General features: G+C 42.2%; 2 protein-coding genes across 2 annotated transcripts in view; one reads left to right on the top strand and one right to left on the bottom strand.

Annotated features, from left to right (window-relative positions):
- The first annotated feature begins 8442 nt into the window (after positions 1-8442).
- On the top strand, positions 8443-14325 carry LOC116513136 (uncharacterized protein C4orf36 homolog). Its single transcript, XM_032224010.1, has 3 exons — positions 8443-8507; positions 11484-11641; positions 14183-14325. Exons 1-3 carry the CDS (start codon positions 8443-8445, stop codon positions 14323-14325), a joined length of 366 nt encoding a protein of 121 aa, XP_032079901.1.
- Positions 14326-17027: 2702 nt separating this feature from the next.
- Positions 17028-19265, bottom strand: part of PTPN13 (protein tyrosine phosphatase non-receptor type 13) — a 178612-nt gene continuing 176374 nt past the window's right edge. The window contains exons 46-47 of the mRNA XM_032224703.1: positions 18889-18951; positions 17028-17907 (exon numbers count right to left, since the gene is read on the bottom strand). Coding sequence (XP_032080594.1) covers positions 17827-17907; positions 18889-18951 — 144 coding nt within the window. The 3' untranslated portion in view covers positions 17028-17826. The remainder of the gene's footprint in view (positions 17908-18888; positions 18952-19265) is intronic.

The raw sequence follows: 19265 nt of genomic DNA, 5'->3' as shown, positions 1-19265 counted from the left end.
ACATGAATTTGCAATTTAATTATGGTTTGATAAGTCACAGTATTGTAGCTCCACATGGACTAAGCCACAAGGCCTTGTCTGTAAGTCTATGTGATTTGAGTTTGCCTGAAACCTGAGCTCAAAACCAAATCAATAACAAATCCCCATGGCTTAGTTTGGGGTGCAAGCCTGATCAGTATCTTAATCCCAAGCCTGTAGTGAAGAAAGCATAAGCATCACTTCATGGTTGGCTCCTAGCCCTTCAGTGATGTGATGTTCCCGTTGCACAGTTGCACAATTTCCCAAAATTTCTGGTAAGGAGGTCATTTTGTTTGCTTTTATAAATAAATCTCTCAATAGATCAGCTCAAAAGACATTTCTGGTTGCTTGCTATTATTCTACTATTGCTTATTTATACTATTCTTTCAACAAGGAATATCTTTGTTGGCCATCCTAGCATAGAACATAGAATAATAAGATTGGAAGGGACCTTGGAGATCTTCTAGTCCAACCCTCTGCTGAAGCAGGAGACCCTATCTCATTCTAGAAAAATGGTTGTCCAGTGTCTTCTTGAAAACCTCCAATGATGGAGTTCTCACAATTTCAGCGGAATTTCTAAACCATTCCACTGATTAATTGTTCTCACTGTCAGGAAGTTTCTCCTTAGTTCTAGCAAACGTGGATTACTGTTAATTTCCAGTTAGAATTGATTTAGAGCAGGAAATTTCTACAATTTCCCTAATAAAGTAACAACTGAGCAGGATTTGAAGAAAAAAAAAGAAGTTAAAACATATCTCCAATACTGTTGAAGAGATTCATAGCTTCAGTGACATCCAGCTTGTTAAAAGAAAGATTGCTGAATTTTATGTTTGTTCCATTTTCACCCAAAAATCTGTGTCTGTGACGAAGAATGGAAATGGTTTTGATTTCAAACAGCTGGAATTTATATTTCCCTAAACAAGGAATTTAATAAACCTGTTTGTATATTCTTCACAGCAAGCTTTGGCTGCATCCCTGGTGCAATTTAAACATACTCCACACCTCAGGAGATTTTAAACATTTGTTATTTTGAAAATCCTTTTCATTGGCACGGGGAACGCTGCGGTTCATCGTTCTGGAGAATTGCTGTCAGTCAAAAATATAGAAAATCAGATGGAGCCCGCAAGTCTTCAGAAAGCCAGTTTGGTTTAGGGATGAAGGTCCCGGCCTAGAAACCGGGAGACTGTGAGTTCTAGTGTTACCTCAGGCATAAAAACTGGTTGGTCGAACTTGAGCTGGGGGCCTTTTCTTAGCCCAACTCACCACACAGGGGTGTTGTTGTAATGAAAATAGAAGGAGGAAGGAGAATTCGGTACACTTGCCACCTTGAGTTATTTATAAAAACAATAATAATCTATATAAATGGCTTGGTGTGTATGTGTATCAGAGGTGGGTTCCTACCGGTTTGGCCCGGTTCGACCGAACCAGTAGTGGTATACCAGCCTGGGTCATAGAACCGGCAATGACCCAGGCTGGCTATGCCTCTGATCCAGTTCCCCAGTCACCGCAGTCACCACTGCCATCTTGTTTTTGAGTTCTGCGCATATGCAGAACAATTTCTATTGAACTGCGCACGCGCATGTGTGAAGCACACCCATGAGCAAACCTGGAGTTACACTGGCTAGAACCCACCCCTGATGTGTATGTGTATCCAGCATAACTCTGGAACGCCTCAAAGAATTTCAACCAAACTTGGTACACAGGTGACTTACTCTCTGGGAAAAAAAATACGGTGGGGAGGAGACACCCCTAACACCCCTCGGGATGTGTGTTCTGTTAAGATACAGCCTGTTGTGCCTTAAAGTGGTTTCTACTGCACTGCCGTAAAATGGCTTCTCCTTTACAGCACAGTGGAGTTGCCATGGTAACAGCTAGTACTCCACAAGGGGGCTCTCTCTGGTAAGGAGGAAAATCCAACATTAGAAATTATGTTTGGTCCGGACATTTCCCCACTATAAATAAAAACCTGGGCAACGCCAAGTTATCAGCTAGTGGTGGGATAAAAATCAAATAGAATCAAATCCTGCTGGTGTACGTGAGAAATCGCAAACTCTTTTCTCATTCCCTCTAACAACACCACCACCTAGAGATGCGTCGTGTCTCTTTCTTCTCTTCCCCCAGTCTCCTTTTCCGGCTTCTAGTCATCATGATGGGAAGTTGCAAATTGTTGCAAGTTTTTTTTTTTTAAATGTCAAATGGCTTAACTATTAATAAATAGATTACCTATTTCAAGTTCTGGAGGGGAGAGCCTTCTTGAAAGTGAAGAAACCTCTTCAAAAATGAAACTCCCACTTTCTCTTTTTTTTTTAGCCCGATTGTGATCTTCAAGTGGAATCAAATACCCTTCTGACATTTTCTGCTTCCACGTTTTAACTTTTTGCTTTTGACCACTTCGTTTCTCGGCACCCGCAAAAAAAAAAGAAATGCTTGGAGGAAGGAGATATTTTGAGACGTGTTTACCGTGAAATCCACGATTGGAGGGCGGGTGCTCCCTCAACTTAATAAAAGTTATTCAAGCCTGTTTTTCCTTTGGAATTTAACTCTGCCTTTCCAGCTGCTTCGGCCAATGCCGTCCCTTTGCTGGAATAACATTGCAAACTAAATAAACCCAGTTCTTGGCTTGCTTAAAAATTTGACTGGCAAGGTTGAAAATGAGGCATCTGGTGAACATTTTGTTCCTCTGTAACCCAGCTTTCTCCATCTCAGGCTGTCTGCAGCGAACTTTGCCATCAGACGACAACTCCCTGGGTACGTGGGGACAAAACAAGACACTGATCTCGTTCCAATACAAATGGAAGAAATCATTGGGGCCGTAACTGGCTACTTTGCAAAGCAACCATTGGTGTCCCAGCATCGCTTTTCTCTATTTCCAGTCTTCATAGGCCGTGGAATTATTTATGAAGCCAAAATTACATCACACCATTGCCAGCAGGATAGATCAGCAGGCAGTTGTACTTTTGCAGAAGAAATAACTTTAAGGGGGAAATAACACTACGAATTGAGGACATTCCTTGGCTTTGGGACAATGACTGCTGAGATGAAAAACAGAACGCCAGAATTAGTGGAGGAACAGAACGGGCTGCCACCATGATGAATCGTCTGACTCCAGAACTCATGGTGTTAACTTCAATAATGTATAGACAGACAATGGTTACACATCGGTGAAATATTTTTCTATGGCTATTCAGAGGCCATCATTTACTGGAACGTTACATTGGTGGTTTTTTTTTAAAATTATGTCCCTGACTTACAACTGTTATTGAACCGGCAGTTATGGTCATAAGTCAGGACATTTGCAAAGGGAGCCACCATATGACCAGATCAGAGGTGAAATACTAGCGGTTCGGACCAGTTCGCCCGAACCAGTAGCAAAAAATGCTACTGGTTTGCCCAAACCGGCAGTAAAAAAATTCTACTGGTTTGGGCAAACCGGTAGCTCTTACGATCAGCTGTGCAACGTTCACCTGTGCCGCACAATTACTAATTGCTCGGCACAGCTGATTGTTGCACAGCTGATCATCGGAACTACTGGTTTGCCTGAACCGGTAGCATTTTTTTACTACCAGTTTGGGCGAAGAGCGCGCATGTGTGCACCAAACAAACCAGTAGCAAAGCGAACTGGTAGCAGAGCATTGCACTCCTGAACCAGATCAATTTTTAATTACATTTTTTTGAACTGCCAAATTGCAGGTAGCCGGCAGTCAGCAGAAGTAGGCTGCAGTACTGCACTCTAACCACTGCGCCACCGCGGCTCTTTGGAAACTATGGAGTATTGGACTTCAGAAAGCCATATTATGGGATTAATGTCCTTTCTTTGAATAGAAATCTCTCTGCTTGTTGCAAACAGCATCCACTCCACACAGCATTGATGTAGTCTAATTATAATAATTTGCAGGCCGCCTCCTTTAAAATGAGCAAAAGGAAATGATTCATCACTTAAGTGCTTGGCTAAACTGGAGAGCTCAGTGTGAAACAATTGAAGCTGATAGACACAAATGAACAGGAGTGTTCAGAAGCCGTCTATCCCTAACCACCACATTCTTGACTCTTGAAAGGACAGCACAGGTAGAAACAGAAGAAATTAAGATAGCAATAGCACTTAGCCTTATGTTATATACTGCTTCACAGTGCTTTTACAGACCTCTCTAAGCGGTTTACAGAATCAACATATGGCCCCCAACAATCTGGATCCTCATTTTACCCACCTCGGAAGGATGGAAGGCTGAGTCAACCTTGAGCCTGGTGAGATTCGAACTGACAAATTGCAGGCAGCCAGCAGAATTAGCTGCAATACTGCATTCTAACCACTGCACCATCACAGCTCTAAGACCTTACATTCTGTTTCTTATCCTCCCTCTCTTCCTCTCTCCCTCCCTCTCTCTCTCTCCCTGCCATTTCTTTCTTTCTTTTAGATTCCTTCTTCCTATGATATAAGGTGATGCAGTAGCTCAGCGGTTAAGACACTAGGCTTGTCGACTGGAAAGCTGGCAGCCCGGGTTCGAGCCGTGAGCCCCACGCAGTGGGTTGAGCTCCCATCCTCGCCCCAGCTCCTGCCAACCTAGCAGTTTGAAAGCATGCAAATGTGAGTAGATAAATAGGTAGCCCTTTGGTGGGAAGGTAACAGCGCTCCATGATGTCATGCTGGTCACATAACCGCAGAACTGCCTTCAGACAGAACTGGCTTATGGCCTTGAAACAGAGACAAACACTGCCCCCTATAGTCGACTAGTGGAATAAAATCCTCAGGATTCCTCATTCCTACTATGTACTGATGCTACTAGTGATAAGCATTGATTCTGGTTTGGAAAGAAATATGGCAACACTAAACTGATAGTGAATGTATTACCAAAGTTAGACCAAGGCATTATCAGGTAGTCCTTGACTTACAACCACAATTGGGACTAGAATTTCCATTGCTAAGTAGGACAGTTGTTAAGCGAGTCAAATCAGATTTTATGATTTTTTTTGCCCTAGTTGTTAAGTGAATTCCTGCAGTTATTATGTGAATCATATAGTCATTAAACAAATCTGGCTTCCTCCATCAAATTTGCTGGCTGGGAAGGTTGCAAATGGTGATCACCTGATCCCTGATCCCTGCAGCCATTGTAAAATACATGCCAGTTGTCAAGCACCCACATTTGGATCCCTTTACAGTGGAGATGCTGCAACTATTGTAAGTGCAAGAACCGATCAATCCTAAATCACTTTTTCGGTGGCATCGTAACTTCAAATAGTCCCTAAACAAATGGTTGTAAGTTAAGGACTCCTCGTACCAACGATCGCACCTGAGTTTAAACAAAACACCAAACCAGCTCAGATTAGAATTTACCAGAGGTGGGTTCCTATCGTTTGGCCCGGTTCAGCCGAATAGGGGGTAAATTGGCATCCTGAGTTGCTGGAACCGGCAGCGACTCAGGCTTGCCACGCCCTCGAACCAGTTCTTCGGCGCCATAGGTGCTGCCATTTTGTTTTTGGCTTCTGTGCATGTCGGAAGCATTTTTTTAGTACTGTGCATGCGCCGGAAATACACGCGCCCGTCACATCCCCCGAGCAAACCGGCAGTAGCAGCAAATGGAACCCACCACTGGAATTTAGTGCAGTGTCTTTTTCAAACTTGGCAACTTTACAATGGGTGGACTTCAACTGCCAGAATTCCCCAGTCAGCCCTGAAACGTGGAATCCATGCATCCTAAAGTTGCCAAATTTTAATGCAATAGAAGTCAAGACCACTAACATCTTTTAATTACCTATCATTACTAAATGCTGCGGTTGAAACACCACCACTAGATTGGAGTCTTGCCTTCAATTTTAGGAGAAGTCTTGTTTACAACCTCAACTTAGCAACTATAGAACTTCACGTTCCTGGTTTCTGAATAGTATAATTTCTTGGCCTTTTAAATTATCTAGTAAATACTCTGGAGAGGGGGACTAAAAGGTCAGCTTTACTTCTGAAAACTTCTGAACAGAGCAAGAATTTCATGGAATTATAAGAGGAGGCTATGGTAAGAAACTTTACATTATTACATTAACATGTTTTCATTCTAATAAAATTATAAACTTAATCATAGTTATTACATTCAGCCAACTTATATATTTCTAATATTAATACATATTTATATTAAGTTGCAGTCTGTCATTATTCAATTATTCCATGTTTTCCCTTATTATTGTTCTTATTTTATTATGTAAAAGTATATACAATAATATTTTCCCTTTCTCTTATTTCTATCGCTTATTCTAACTTTATGCCACCTTTATTAAAAGATGTTTTCTTTCTATCCTACCTAGCTTCTAGTCATGTCACCTACCTAAAAAAAGAAAGGAAAGAGAAGGAAATGAAAAGCAAACCATAACAACAATAAAGAAAAATCATCTATCCATCATCTCTTGCCCGCTTCAATACTTTAATTGCTATTCTTTTTTTTTTACTTGCCTCCCATATTCCTCTCTTGGATTTTTCTCTCTGCTGCACCCACTTTTTGGCTGTTCAGTCTGGGTATTTCTCCCATCTCTACCCTCTTCCATTGCCTAGTTTCCAAAATTTCTGCTTAAGCCTGTCTTCCTTTAAAATTATTATCATAATTATTTTATTATTTGTATCAGAATGTATGACACCCAGGTGCCCCACTGCTCATGCATACATATGTTTGTAAAAACACAACAACCTGAATTTTAAAAAATTATCATTTTTTTCCTGTAGCAGAAACACCTGAGGCAGTGGTGGGTTGCAGGCGGTACGCCCCGGTTCCAGTACGGTGCTCCGGAGGGCCCACCCACCCACCAGCGGCCCTTACCTGTGCTTTAAGCTTTTGCCACTTCCGCACACATGCATGGCACATACAGCGTCTGCGCGATGCTCCGCTGAGCAGTTGGAGTGTTGCGGAGGCTTGCGAAAGCATCATTTGATGCTAAAACGCATCCGTGCGCTGCACAAAGTGCGCGCGCACCGGAACCCACCACTCACCTGAGGGATCAGTCTCTCTCTCTCTCTCTCTCTCTCTCTCTCTCTCTCTCTCTCTGTGTGTGTGTGTGTGTGTGTGTGTGTGTGTACGCACTCCATTTCATGTTGGGAAAGACTTCTTAACTAACCCAACTTTTTTCCTACTGTATTCAGCATTTGCCTCATAAAAAAACTACTATTAGCCAATTAGGGCCCTCCGAATCAGTGTAAAAATTGCCTCTTAGCCCATTTTGTAATGTTAGAATAAGGGCATAATCTGTTTTGGTGTTTTTTTGCAATTCTCAGTCTGTTGTCTATGGAGATCAGTATGCTTATAGATACAAGGCTTTGTGCTTTCTGCATCCCCTGGATGCGCGCATGTGTGCGCGACCCCCACCCTCCCCCCGCTTTTGGTGCGTGATAGCACAGTGGATCCATTTTTCACCCTCCCCAGGCTCCAGAGGCTTTCTAGGAGCCTGGGCAGGGTGTAAACAGTCTACCCCGACTCCCACAGGCCCTCTCGAGGCCGGAAATGACCTGTTTTCTGACTTCCGGGTTGCCCGTAGTGCTGTTTTTTGCCCTCTGGAGGGCGAAAAAAGGCCCAACGCACAAACTGGAAGTCGGAGGGTGAAAAATAGCCGAAAATAAAGGCCGAAATCAGCTGGCCAGTGCGAGCATGCATGCTGGATCTGACAGGGCAATGCCTCGCGTGTCCTAAGAAATGGCTCAGCGTGCCACAGGTTCACCATCCATTTCACTGCTGAAATGACTCTGGGTAGCTGATCCTTTATTTTGGAACCAGCTACAGATCTATGGCTGTAATATTGGGAGTGGGCCAGACTTTCTCTGTGGATGTCTGAGAAATATTTTGCTTAGGACAGGAAATTCCCAAAACTTTCAGTAGCCTTCCTGCCTCCCTCTAAAGTTCTCTATGTACCAAAGTGATAAAATACAGCTTTATGGAGAAGCCTGCTCCATATACTTGTATTCAGCAAGAAATGCTAATGATGCTTTATAATACTCTTTATTACATCAGGAGCAAATGTGTTGAGAAATGTCAGAGACAAATAGATATGCACCCAGGGCCAATGATGATGGGTTAAGCAAAAAGCAATTTCCACTGGGCTCATATCCATTTGATTTCCAAAGGAGGAAACAAGAATTACTAATGTTTTTTTCCCTGGAGATTTAGGAAGGCAGAAGTCACATTATGAAAATATAAGTAACAATTGTTGTCTGTACCAACTGGCAAGTAAGTGGGAGAAAGTTATTTTTAAAAGTCAAAGAATGGTTTTTAAAGATTAATAGGATTATTATAAAAAGGATTAAAAGTGAGGATTTCTGTGGGCAGTGCATGCTTTTTGTAGCCTGGATTTATAACCGACATTAAGGCAACAGTCCCAAATTTATTTCCACGTCCAGGTAAAGACAACAACAGGCTACCCAACTACTTTGGATTTGTGTGTGTAAAGATACCCCCTGCGATGGAATATGACTTGCACAGGAAGAAGAAAATCACATCTGTTTTGAAAGCCAGCCCTTACACAGTGTACGTTTTTCTTACTATGTTTTAGAAATATAATGGAGGTGGGGATTTATTTATTTTGGGAGGCTTTAATATACCACTGCAACCCATATAGCACCCCCAACTTTATGAAAGTAACAAGGGTGGGCTTCAAAAGTTTCAGCAATGGATTCTCTGCCCGGTTGCTGGGTGGGCGTGGCCTAGTTGACCTCCTGCACCATGGCGGGGGGTCATTTTCACCTTCCCCAGGCTCCAGAGGCTTTCCTCAAGCCCCTCCCCAAGCCTCCATCTGGGACCTGCACTTACTTCACATCCAAAACGGGCCATGTAGAGTCTCCTGGGAATGGAGAGGCAGGGTGGAAGGGGAAGGGTGGGCAGAGTGGGGTTTGGAGGTTCTCTGAACCGGCCATAACATTAGCTATGGATTCTCCTGAACCCGGGCAAACCCCGTAGCAGCCCATCCCTGCAAGGCAAGATGCGCTAGTGAGAGAATACAGAATGTAGAAAATACAAAACTAGCAGCTCACTCCTACTTCAGTGGTGGGTTGCAGGTGGTACGCCCCGGTACGGATGTACCGGTGCCTGCCCGGAGCACGGGGTACCATTCCGGTATGGTGCTCTGGAGGGCCCACCCGCCTGTCCTTACCTGTCTTTAAACTCTTTGGCACTTCCGCGCACGCACATGGCGCGTACAGCGCTTGCACGACGCTCCGCTGAGCAGCTGGAGCATTGCAGAGGCTTGCGGAGGCGTCGCTGGAAGGTAGGATGCATGTCCGTGTGTGCATGCGCTACGCACGTTCATGTGGAGGACACCAGGCCCCGTTGCAACCATAGAAGTTGCAACGGGATCCAGAACCCACCACTGTCCTACTTGCGCATGCTGACTTTCTTCATTTATCAGCTGGAAGACTCAAATTCAAGGCATCCCCATTGACACCTGTACAATAACTTTAACGCTGATCAGCAATGGAAAGCCAAATGGGTTGCTGAACACCCAGAGGTAGGAAGACATATAAACGACCCCACAAACAAGGTTCCAGCTTTGAACTACCATGTCAGCAATGGACAATCCTGACTTAAGATTTGCACCTCACACAGGATCTGTTGGGACTCTGCATAAATGGGGCATAGTATCCTCCCCTCCGTGTGACTTTGATATCCCACGTCAAACTGTAGATCACATCATGACCGGCTTTGTATGCTGAGTGCATATACTGGTCCAATAGCTGATTTTTAAAAATATGAATGATGCTGCGCTTCAGTGGTTAGACGGCCTAGCCAAACTCGCCAGATTACGTTGCTGTCACATGACCGTTCACAATGCTGGGGTGGGTGTGGCCTATGTGCATGGGCCGCCAATTTGACACCCCTTTCCTAGACATTGGTATTTGAACACAGCTCTTTTTAACATTTATATATATATATTATGATGTATATCAGGGGTGAAATCCAGCAGGTTCTGACAGGTTCTGGAGAACCGGTAGCGGAAATTTTGAGTAGTTCAGAGAACTGACAAATACCACCTCTGGCTGGCCCCAGGAGTTGGGTGGGAATGGAGATTTTTCAGTATCCCTTCCCTGCCACTCCCACCAAGTCATGCTCACCAAGTCATGCCCACAGAACCAGTAGTAAAAAAATGAATTTCACCGATATATACGTGTGTGTGTGTGTGTATACGTACATATATACACACACACAAAGATAAATATCTATATCATCTATCTATCTCCATCTATCGATCTCTATCTATCTCTATCTATCTATCTATCTATCTATCTATCTATCTATCTATCTATCTATCATCTATCTATCTATCTATCTATCTATCTATCTATCTATCTATCTATCTATCTATCTATCTAATCTATCCTATATGTCTGATATATCATATGCTAAATAAATAATAAACCACTGCAGCTCAGGAGAAATGAATGAAGCTGGAACTGATTGCTAACTGTTTGCCATGAAAGATATTGGGGCTAGGAATCTGAGTTTGAAATTAGCCAAGAGAAAAGACGATGATCATGAGATGAACCAATGATGTTTCTTCTTGTCTCGCCCAAGTGATTTCTTGCTCTTTGTACCAGAAGACATTTCTCCTTAGTTTTAGGTTGCTTCTCTCCTTGATTAGTTTCCACCCATAGCTTCTTGTCCTACCCTCGGGTGCTTTGTATAATAGGTTGAACCCCTCTTCTTTGTGGCAGCCTCTTAATGAGGGACCTGTTCTGATCAAGGCTTCCCCAGTTCCTGCTCCCAACAAAACCCCTTTTATTAAACAAATGTGAATTCCTCTCATTCACTTGCAGTAGAGGCCTGGCAAACAGTCTTTCAAAGGTGAATTTATGACCAGAGACCTTATCTAGCTTGGAAAGCTGCCATGTAAATGTTTTCCAAACACAGTGCAGTGCAAGGAAAGACTTGGCACAGAGTCTCTGAGATTCACAGACAGATCTTCACACTCCTGAAAAGAACGAACAAATGAACGAATTGTTTCCTGCAAAAGCCCATTCCGCTTTCACTCCTCTTTTATTTCCTATGGGAGGGGCCATTCACCATCCCCCTGTGGCTTTACTTCCAAGTCAATCCTGATTTCTTAGCTATTCTTTTCTTCTGGCAGCTGTGTGCATGCGCACGCTGGGAACAGGCTCCAGCTGTTCCTCTGCCTCACTGCTGTCTAGCTCCAAAGGTGCTTGATCACTGCCAGACGGCTTTGGCCCCACCTCTGCCTCCGACGCAGAGTCGTCATCCGAGCCTTCCTCAGCCTCCAGGACTGGCCCATGTTCCTCCCCAACCTCCTCACTGTCCGACTCCGCTGGCAGCTCTGCTGGTGCACCACAACAAGAATGAGGGCATGGATCCTTATCCCTTAACTTTATTTCATGCCTAGTGACCGATACCCATTTGATGAACACCTACTCCAGGTTTTTTTGCACATTTCTTGGGAGGCTTTGACAAAATGTTTTGCAAAGTTATTGCTAACTATTGCTATTAATCTTGCAGGCATGATCGCGTGGAATTTGCTGAGCTTACAAAGCGTTTCTCTAAAGATTTTAAGGAAAAAGTAACCAACCCTCTTCATTTTGAAATCTGCTGGGGTTCTCCTTTCAAGCTGCAGCATGTGACAACTATTTTGAAAGTCCAAGTCCCTTCTGTGGAATGTAAGCTGATGTATTTAGTGGAAGTGGGTGACAGACTCCACGAAGGCAATAGAATGGATGCACAGAGGCAGGGTGCTATTCAGCAATCATGGTGGGGACCAACTGTGAGGAAGCCTGAATAGCTTAAAGGCACCTCAAAAACATCAAAATGATGCGGCAGGAAACAAATGTTAGATGCACTGTGAAGGTCCTGAAAAGATAAAAGCTCTCATGTTCTTTTATTTATTTCAGAGTGACTCTAGGCAGTGTTCAATTTAATGCATAAAAACATAAAGATACAATACCTCAGTGTAAGGATCCAGGTAAAACAAGATAAAATTAAGTTAAAAATCAAAAGGAGGAGAGGGGCTAAAATCAGTGCTGGGATTCAAATAATTTAACAACCGGTTTTCTGCTCTAATGACCTGCTGGATAGGCAGAGCTCGGTGGTCATGTGATTGGGTGGGCGTGGCCAACTCAACATCACTCACATCGACGGGCGCTTCGCCTTAGCTATTACAATGTAATAAGGGTTAACCAGAGAGGCAGTTTCTGTAAGCAGGGCAATCAAGTTGAGGCTAGAAACAACACCAGAATGTTTCCTTCCTGCCTTCCCTACAGGATTAGCCCTGTGAAGTGGGAAAAAACAAAAGGAGATTTCTTCCAACAACCAGTTCTCCAAACTGCTTAGAAAGTTAACAACCGGTTCTCATGGATAGGTGCGGACCGGCTGAATCCCACCACTGGCTAAAAGGCACTCGCCACCACTAGGGTTGCATGCCCCTTGGTGAACTCCATGTGAAGTGGTATAGCCAGGTCTCCTGATTCTTTCAAAAGCTTAGGAAAATGGGGGGGGGGAATAGTCCAGAGAGCAGGGGCAACAGTAAAGAAGGCTCTCTTCCTTGATCCTAACAGTGGGAATCTTTAATGATGGGGCCCATAACATAACTTCTTTTTCTGATTGGGTGGGCTGGGCTGATGTGATGGGAATAAGATGGTTCCTCAGGTAAGGAAAAGTCATGTTTTAGATATCCCAAAGGTGCTTTTTCAGAAGGCAACTGGACTTTGTTTTTTTTTTGTGAAGACGTTTCACTTCTCATTCAAGGAGCTTCTTCAGTTCTGACTGGGGAATGGCAGGATTTATATTCCTTGCAGACAGCTGGTCATTTGCCTCCTTTTAGAAAGTCGTTGAGGCCACTTGAAGGTTTATTTGTGTCCACAGGGTCATTTGAGTAGTGCAAATATGTGTGAAGCCTTTTTGGCTGCAGAATGCTTTATGTTTCAATTGGTAAGAAATAGGTACTTTCCATTTTAATGTTTTTATTTTAAAGGGGATGCAGTGGCTAAGATGCTGACCTTTTGATCAGAAGGTCGATAGTTCAGTGGATCAAATCCCTAGTGCCATGTAACGGAGTGAGCTCCCAGCTTCTGCTAACCTAGCAGTTCGAAAGCATGTAAAAATACAAGTAGAAAAATAGGAACCACTTTGGTGGGAAGGCAACAGTGTTCCATATGCCTTTGCTGTTTAGTCATGCTGGCCACATGACCACGGAGATGTCTTTGGACAATGCTGGCTCTTCGGTTTTGAAACGGAGATGATCACCACCCCCTAGAGTTGGTAACGATTAGCTCATATGTGCGAGCTAATCATTTTAATGTCACACACCTCTTTTTAAAGTGCATGGAACCTGAGTCTAAGCCATGGTGTTTTCAAAACTTGGCAATTTTAAGAAGTGTGGACATCCCAGAATTCATGCTAGTTGGGAGAATTCTGGGAGTTGAAGTCCAATTCTTTTAAAGTTGCCATGTTTGAAAAACACTGGCTTAGATGCACAGTATAATCTTAATGGTTTAGTTTTCCAGCTAAATTGAGCTTTAACTCTAAATCGAGTTAAGAGTTTTCAACTTAAGTAGTGACTGCCTGCTTGGTCAACATTTGAGAGGGGTGGACAATAGATCCTTAATTCACCATTAGACAAAAAAAGGTAACATATTTTTCGGAGTATAAGACGCACCTTTTTCCCTCAAAAAAGAGGCTGAAAATCTGGGTGCATCTTATACACCAAATATAGCATTTTTTGCCTCCCAAAACCCAGCCCCCTTCACCAAAATGGCAGCGCATAACTTTTAAGAGGCTTATAGAGTGCTCCTGGGGCCGGGGGAGGGCAGAAATGAGCAAACAAATGGCCCATTTTATGCTCAATTTTGCCCCCCGCCCCAGGAGCACTCTATAAGTTTCCTAAAGGCTATCCATGCCCTTTTTTGGACAAAAAATGGGCCGGTTTTTGGTCCTTCCCCCCGCCCCCACGAGCACCCTACAAACCTCCTAAAGGCTATTCATGCCCTTTTTTGAAGAAAAAAAAACCCGGACCCATTTTCACGAAAAATGGGCTGTTTTGGGGGGGGTTTGCAGAGTACAAAACCTTTTTTTTTAATTTGCTTCTTCAAAACCTTGGTGCGTCTTATACTCCGAAAAAGTAGTTCCTCAAACTTCGGAGGATGATAATCTCTGAGCTGACTAATTATGCTTTGATTTATCTTTTGCACTTTTCTGCATTGCAGCATTAGAGACCGAGAGGATTTTGGAACGCCAGAGACTGGAGAAGTCTGAACTCCAACACAAGGTTTCATGGAGCGGGCAGACTAAACTAAAAAGCAAGGTCTTTTTGGAGAGAAGACCACTGCCCCCTAGTGGTTTTCATTAGAACCTTTTACCTCTGTATATGCATTTGTCTTGTATTTCTCTGAGTAACTGTGGTCCAGCCAGGGATTGAATCAATATAATAGCAGAATGAACATGAGCAGGCTGGCAAAATGATTTTCTGCAACTGTAATATGATCACATGTATCTATTAACATCATGTTACATTACAAAAGCACCTTCAGCGTCATATGTGCGAGGTGAACCTTTACCTTATGAATGTTATACAATCACTCCGAGTGGATGCCTTATCATTCACCATAGATCTCTTGGAATAACTCAGTTTTTAAATATTTTACAACACCAGGATACATTCTGCTTCTGCAAAAGCAGATGATTTGCATTATGGCTCAGTACCCTGTAAGAACAAAAAAAAAAGTTCTAAGTTAAATTGATGAACCTAAAGCAGAAGCAAAAGGTTTTGGATTTTGCTTCTGGCTAAAATGAAACAAATGAGATTGGAGAATGTAAAAAATCAAGGCTGTTTTAATGAAATATATGTACTGAATATATTTTAAAACAATACCATAGTCTCTTGTTAATTAAGGAGCATCTGTTTTTGAACCAAGTATATTATTGTCTCTTATTGCTAGAAACATACAGACACAAACACAGACACAAAGAGAGGGAGAGAATCATGTTACTCTATAAGAATAAACTATATAAAATCCAGTTTGGCTTTTTGCTTGGTTGATAAGGTGTTACTCAGCTGTGGATGTACACTTTTCTGAAAATGGGACTGATGAAAATTTGTTTGTACTACAGCATAGTTCTGAAGATGACATTTTCTAATTATAACAAAGAGACCTAACAAATGTATTGTTGCACTCATGCTGATCACAGCCTCCAAAGCTTTGCAGTAACAAATCTATTTGCCTTGATGTCAAAATGCTTTGTGTTATTTTTCTTTCAAAAGGCTAGCATGTTGCCTCTGGATAGGGAACATTTGCTTCATTTGTAAGGAACAATAAAAAAAAAGACATACTATAATCCCAGACCCGAAGACCTGCATTGCTTTTTTTAATTTACTGGATCCAATTTCATGTATGAAATAATATAAGGATCAAGGGTTTATCAAATTAAGGCCAGCTCTGCTGGTATAGCAATAGCAATAGCAGTTAGACTTATATACCGCTTCATAGGGCTTTCAGCCCTCTCTAAGCGGTTTACAGAGTCAGCATATTGCCCCCACAGTCTGGGTCCTCATTTCACCCACCTCGGAAGGATGGAAGGCTGAGTCAACCTTGAGCCGGTGAGATTAGAACCACTGAACTGCAGATAACAGTCAGCTGAAGTGGCCTGCAGTACTGCACCCTAACCACTGCGCCATCTCGGCTCTATGGTATGGACATGTCCTGAGAACAGCACCTTCTACTGTTGCCAAGACTGCCTGCCAACTAGAAGTCAATGGCTGGCGACCTTGAGGGCACCCAAAGCAAAGATGGCAAGACACCATTAACACAGATATGCAAGCCATGGGCCTGCGTTGGGTGAAATGCTACCTGTTTGGCTGAACCGGTAGTAAAAAAATGCTACCAGTTCGGACGAACTGGTATTTCCGTTGATCAGCTGTGACACGTGATTTATATTAGCTAGAAATAAGGAAATCCTGCTTTCTTGCTAATATAAATCGTGCATCACAGCTGATCTAAATCGCGTGGCACAGCAGATCCCCCCCCATCGTTGTTCTACTTACCTTTGCAGGTGCGCTCAGTAGCAGGCTCCACCCACCTGCCTGGATGCCATCATGTCCATTCTTGATGCTTCGCGCATGTGCGGAAGGTTCTGCGCATGCAAAGGTGACCTGTGCACCAGTGGTGGGATTCAAATTTTTTTTACTACCGGTTCTGTGGGCGTGGACTTGGTGAGCATGGCAGGGGAAGGATACTGCAAAATCCCCAGTCCCTTCCCATCAGCTGGGACTCGGAAGGAAGAGAATAGATGTGGGTGGGGCCAGTCAGAGGAGGTATTTACCGGTTCTCCGAAATACTCAAAATTTCCGCTACTGGTTCTTCAGAAGTGGTCAGAACCTGCTGAATAACACCTTCGGTGTGTGCTCACATTTGTGAAATGGTAGCGAAGGTAAGTAGATTTCACTCTTGGCCTGCGCCCTGGAGACACAGCTGACCATGCAAAGTGGCGTTCAATGATCTGAAAAGCTGACCCTGCACATGTGGGACTACACTAGGAGGAAGAAGAACTTGTCAGATTAAGACTTCTATTTCTATTAAGATCAGCTGGTGAAAAATGTTTATAGTCCACAAGATTTTCTACTCATGCTATAGTGGCATCACCCATATTAGAAATATCTGTTCCAAGAAACTTGAACTAGCTGCACTTAGTTCTTTTGGACATCAACTAAATACTTATTTGTACCATATTTTGGCCCCATAGCATTCTTAAGTAATAGAAACGGCGGATAAATGAATGTTCGTCCTTTGTGTTTCTGTGCACAGGAAAAAAAAGGTAACGGACTGCAGCCAATTACTAGTGGTATTTCAAGAGCTATAAATCACATAGCAAGCAGTGTAAAAAATGGGGGGGGGGGTTGATTCCATGGCAATGTCCAAGTTTTATAGAATTCAGATACTTTGAAAACAAGGATGGAAGTGATTTCAACGGAAGTTTTCTTGAAAACAAGGGTAGAAGTTGCTTGAAGCTGAAAAAAAGCAGATCTGATGGACACAAAACAGTTATTACATGACATATTTTAAAAAGTGACTTTTTATTTACACCGGGGGAAATGTTTCAGCAGTTAGAAGTTTAGATATTTGATAATTCACCTTTTTTTGTAAAAGTATATAAATATATACACAAGCCTTTATATAAACATTGTAAAGTGTGATACAGTAAATATTTGCTATTTTCCCATACATGAATAAGTAAAGCTTAAATACTGATTTCAAGTATTTTCTATAGAAATCTCTACAATATTACAATTGGAAAAAGATAGCTCTGTTATAAACACACTTGAAAAACAGCCAAATAAAAATGTACTGTAAGAAAATCCATCAGGTTAAAATATTGTTTTATTCCCCTCCCCAAAAATAGCTTCCACATTATATACTGTAAGTAACTGGAAAATAATCTGCAAGAAGCATGAATATATGTTAAAAAATGTTTTTAACATGTCAATTACTTTCAATGATTTGAAAAAGCTGCAAAAGTGCAGCACAATTAAATATAAATGTATATAAATGATGCTTAAGTGCCTACCTACACCTATGTAAAGGAAGAAGCCTTCCTAGTTGTACCTGATGCTTAATTGAGACTGGCGCTGGAATAATATTGGCAAAAGCTGTTTATAGTCCACTCGCAAAGAATCTTGGGAATTGCAGTTTGAAGAAAGTGTGTGCAAGCATTTGTCAATCACAATTCTTTTTTCTTTTGTTGATCTACATCTTCCATGGAAATGGTACAAATGTTAAACCAGCTTCAATCTGTAATGTGAATACTCCCAAAGTATCTGAGGGGGTATTTTTAAATGTATACATGGCACAATATTTTAGCTGCTTCTTTGCTCTTCTTCTGCTTGAAGACGTCTTAGGACGTACAAGATAACTTGATAGCAGAAAATGTATTGGTCCTGTAAAAGGGAGGAATTATTGCATATTCTCACAGAATACAAATGTCAAACAGAGACACGGTTTGGCTGTGATAGAGAAAATTCTGCTTAACGGATTCCCATCCTTCCTTACACAACATTTTTCACCCTCAGCAAAAGACAGATTGCATCTTTTGGATGTATTTCAAAATGTATGGGTAGCCAATATATAAAATCTCTTGGTTGCAATAGTGCAAGGCATTTCTCACTTCAGTTTCCAATCTCATAAAACTGTGTAGTCTCAGGAACATTGTAAAAAAAAAAAAAGTCACTGGGAAGGAAGTGTGAGAAATTTGCATGCCTGAAAGTTCCTTTCATCACTTAATTTTTATCTTCAGAATTTCAGCCTTTCCTTCCGGAGGGAGTTGACTATAAACATTTATTTATTTAATATATCATGTTTAGAAACCGCCCATCTTCCTTATGGAACAGGTCTGGGTGGTTTCCAAATATGATATACAAAGAATTATTTTAAAATTATGCAGAATATTTGAAAACAAGTTCTGTGCAAAGCAGCTTAGCGCAAAGAAGATTAAAGCAGCTACATCTTCCGTAATGCAGACATGGTGGCTTTGAAAAGCTGTGACAGACTCAATCATGTTTTTGCACATTGATACACATTTTACAACGTAATACGAAGACTTTTTTTTCTGACCCCTTTTTAAAAATTCAGCATTTTATAGATCTCAGAATTACAGTTTGCTTTTATGTTGGTTTATCTTCTTACTGTCCTCACTTTGTAAAGCCCTCTCCCCCCACACAAATGGTTTTATTCTTATTTTTCATGATTATAAAACTATCCAGAGAGTCTCAGCTACTAAGAAATACAGAAATCCAATAAAATAATAATACAATTTCCATTTTCTCCTTAGCTTTCATTTCCCAGGATTCTTTGTAGGGGCATGTTAAGAAACTAGAAAACCTGAGACAAAGGATCATGTGTTGCATTCAGGATAAACATACCTCAGTTTGTATCATGCCATGCCTTTGCAAACGCATCAGCCGCACCACTTCGGAGATATCAAACTGTGAAGGGAAAAAAACAAACAAACACCCACTCTAAGTTGCACTTTGTGAAATTTTTATGGCATTCATCCCTCCCAAAGTTTAGGAACGATGCTCAGCACCAAATATGACTCTTGGCCTTCATAAAGCAGAGGGCATCCCAAGGGATGCAAGCCATCTCAGTTGCAAGGGTGGGATTCAGCTGGTTCCGACCGGTTCAGGCAAACCGGATGTTAATTTTACATCTGGTTCGCTGAACTGGTAGTTGAAAGGGCTGGTTGGACCCGCCGATCCCTCCCAGGAGTCTCCATGCGGCCCTTTTTGGATGCCAGGTA

The sequence above is a fragment of the Thamnophis elegans genome, chromosome 9 (genome assembly GCF_009769535.1).
Source record: "Thamnophis elegans isolate rThaEle1 chromosome 9, rThaEle1.pri, whole genome shotgun sequence".
Lineage (NCBI taxonomy): Eukaryota > Metazoa > Chordata > Lepidosauria > Squamata > Colubridae > Thamnophis > Thamnophis elegans.
The sequence above is the reverse complement of the archived record's forward strand: the minus strand, read 5'-3'. Positions and strand labels throughout refer to the sequence as shown.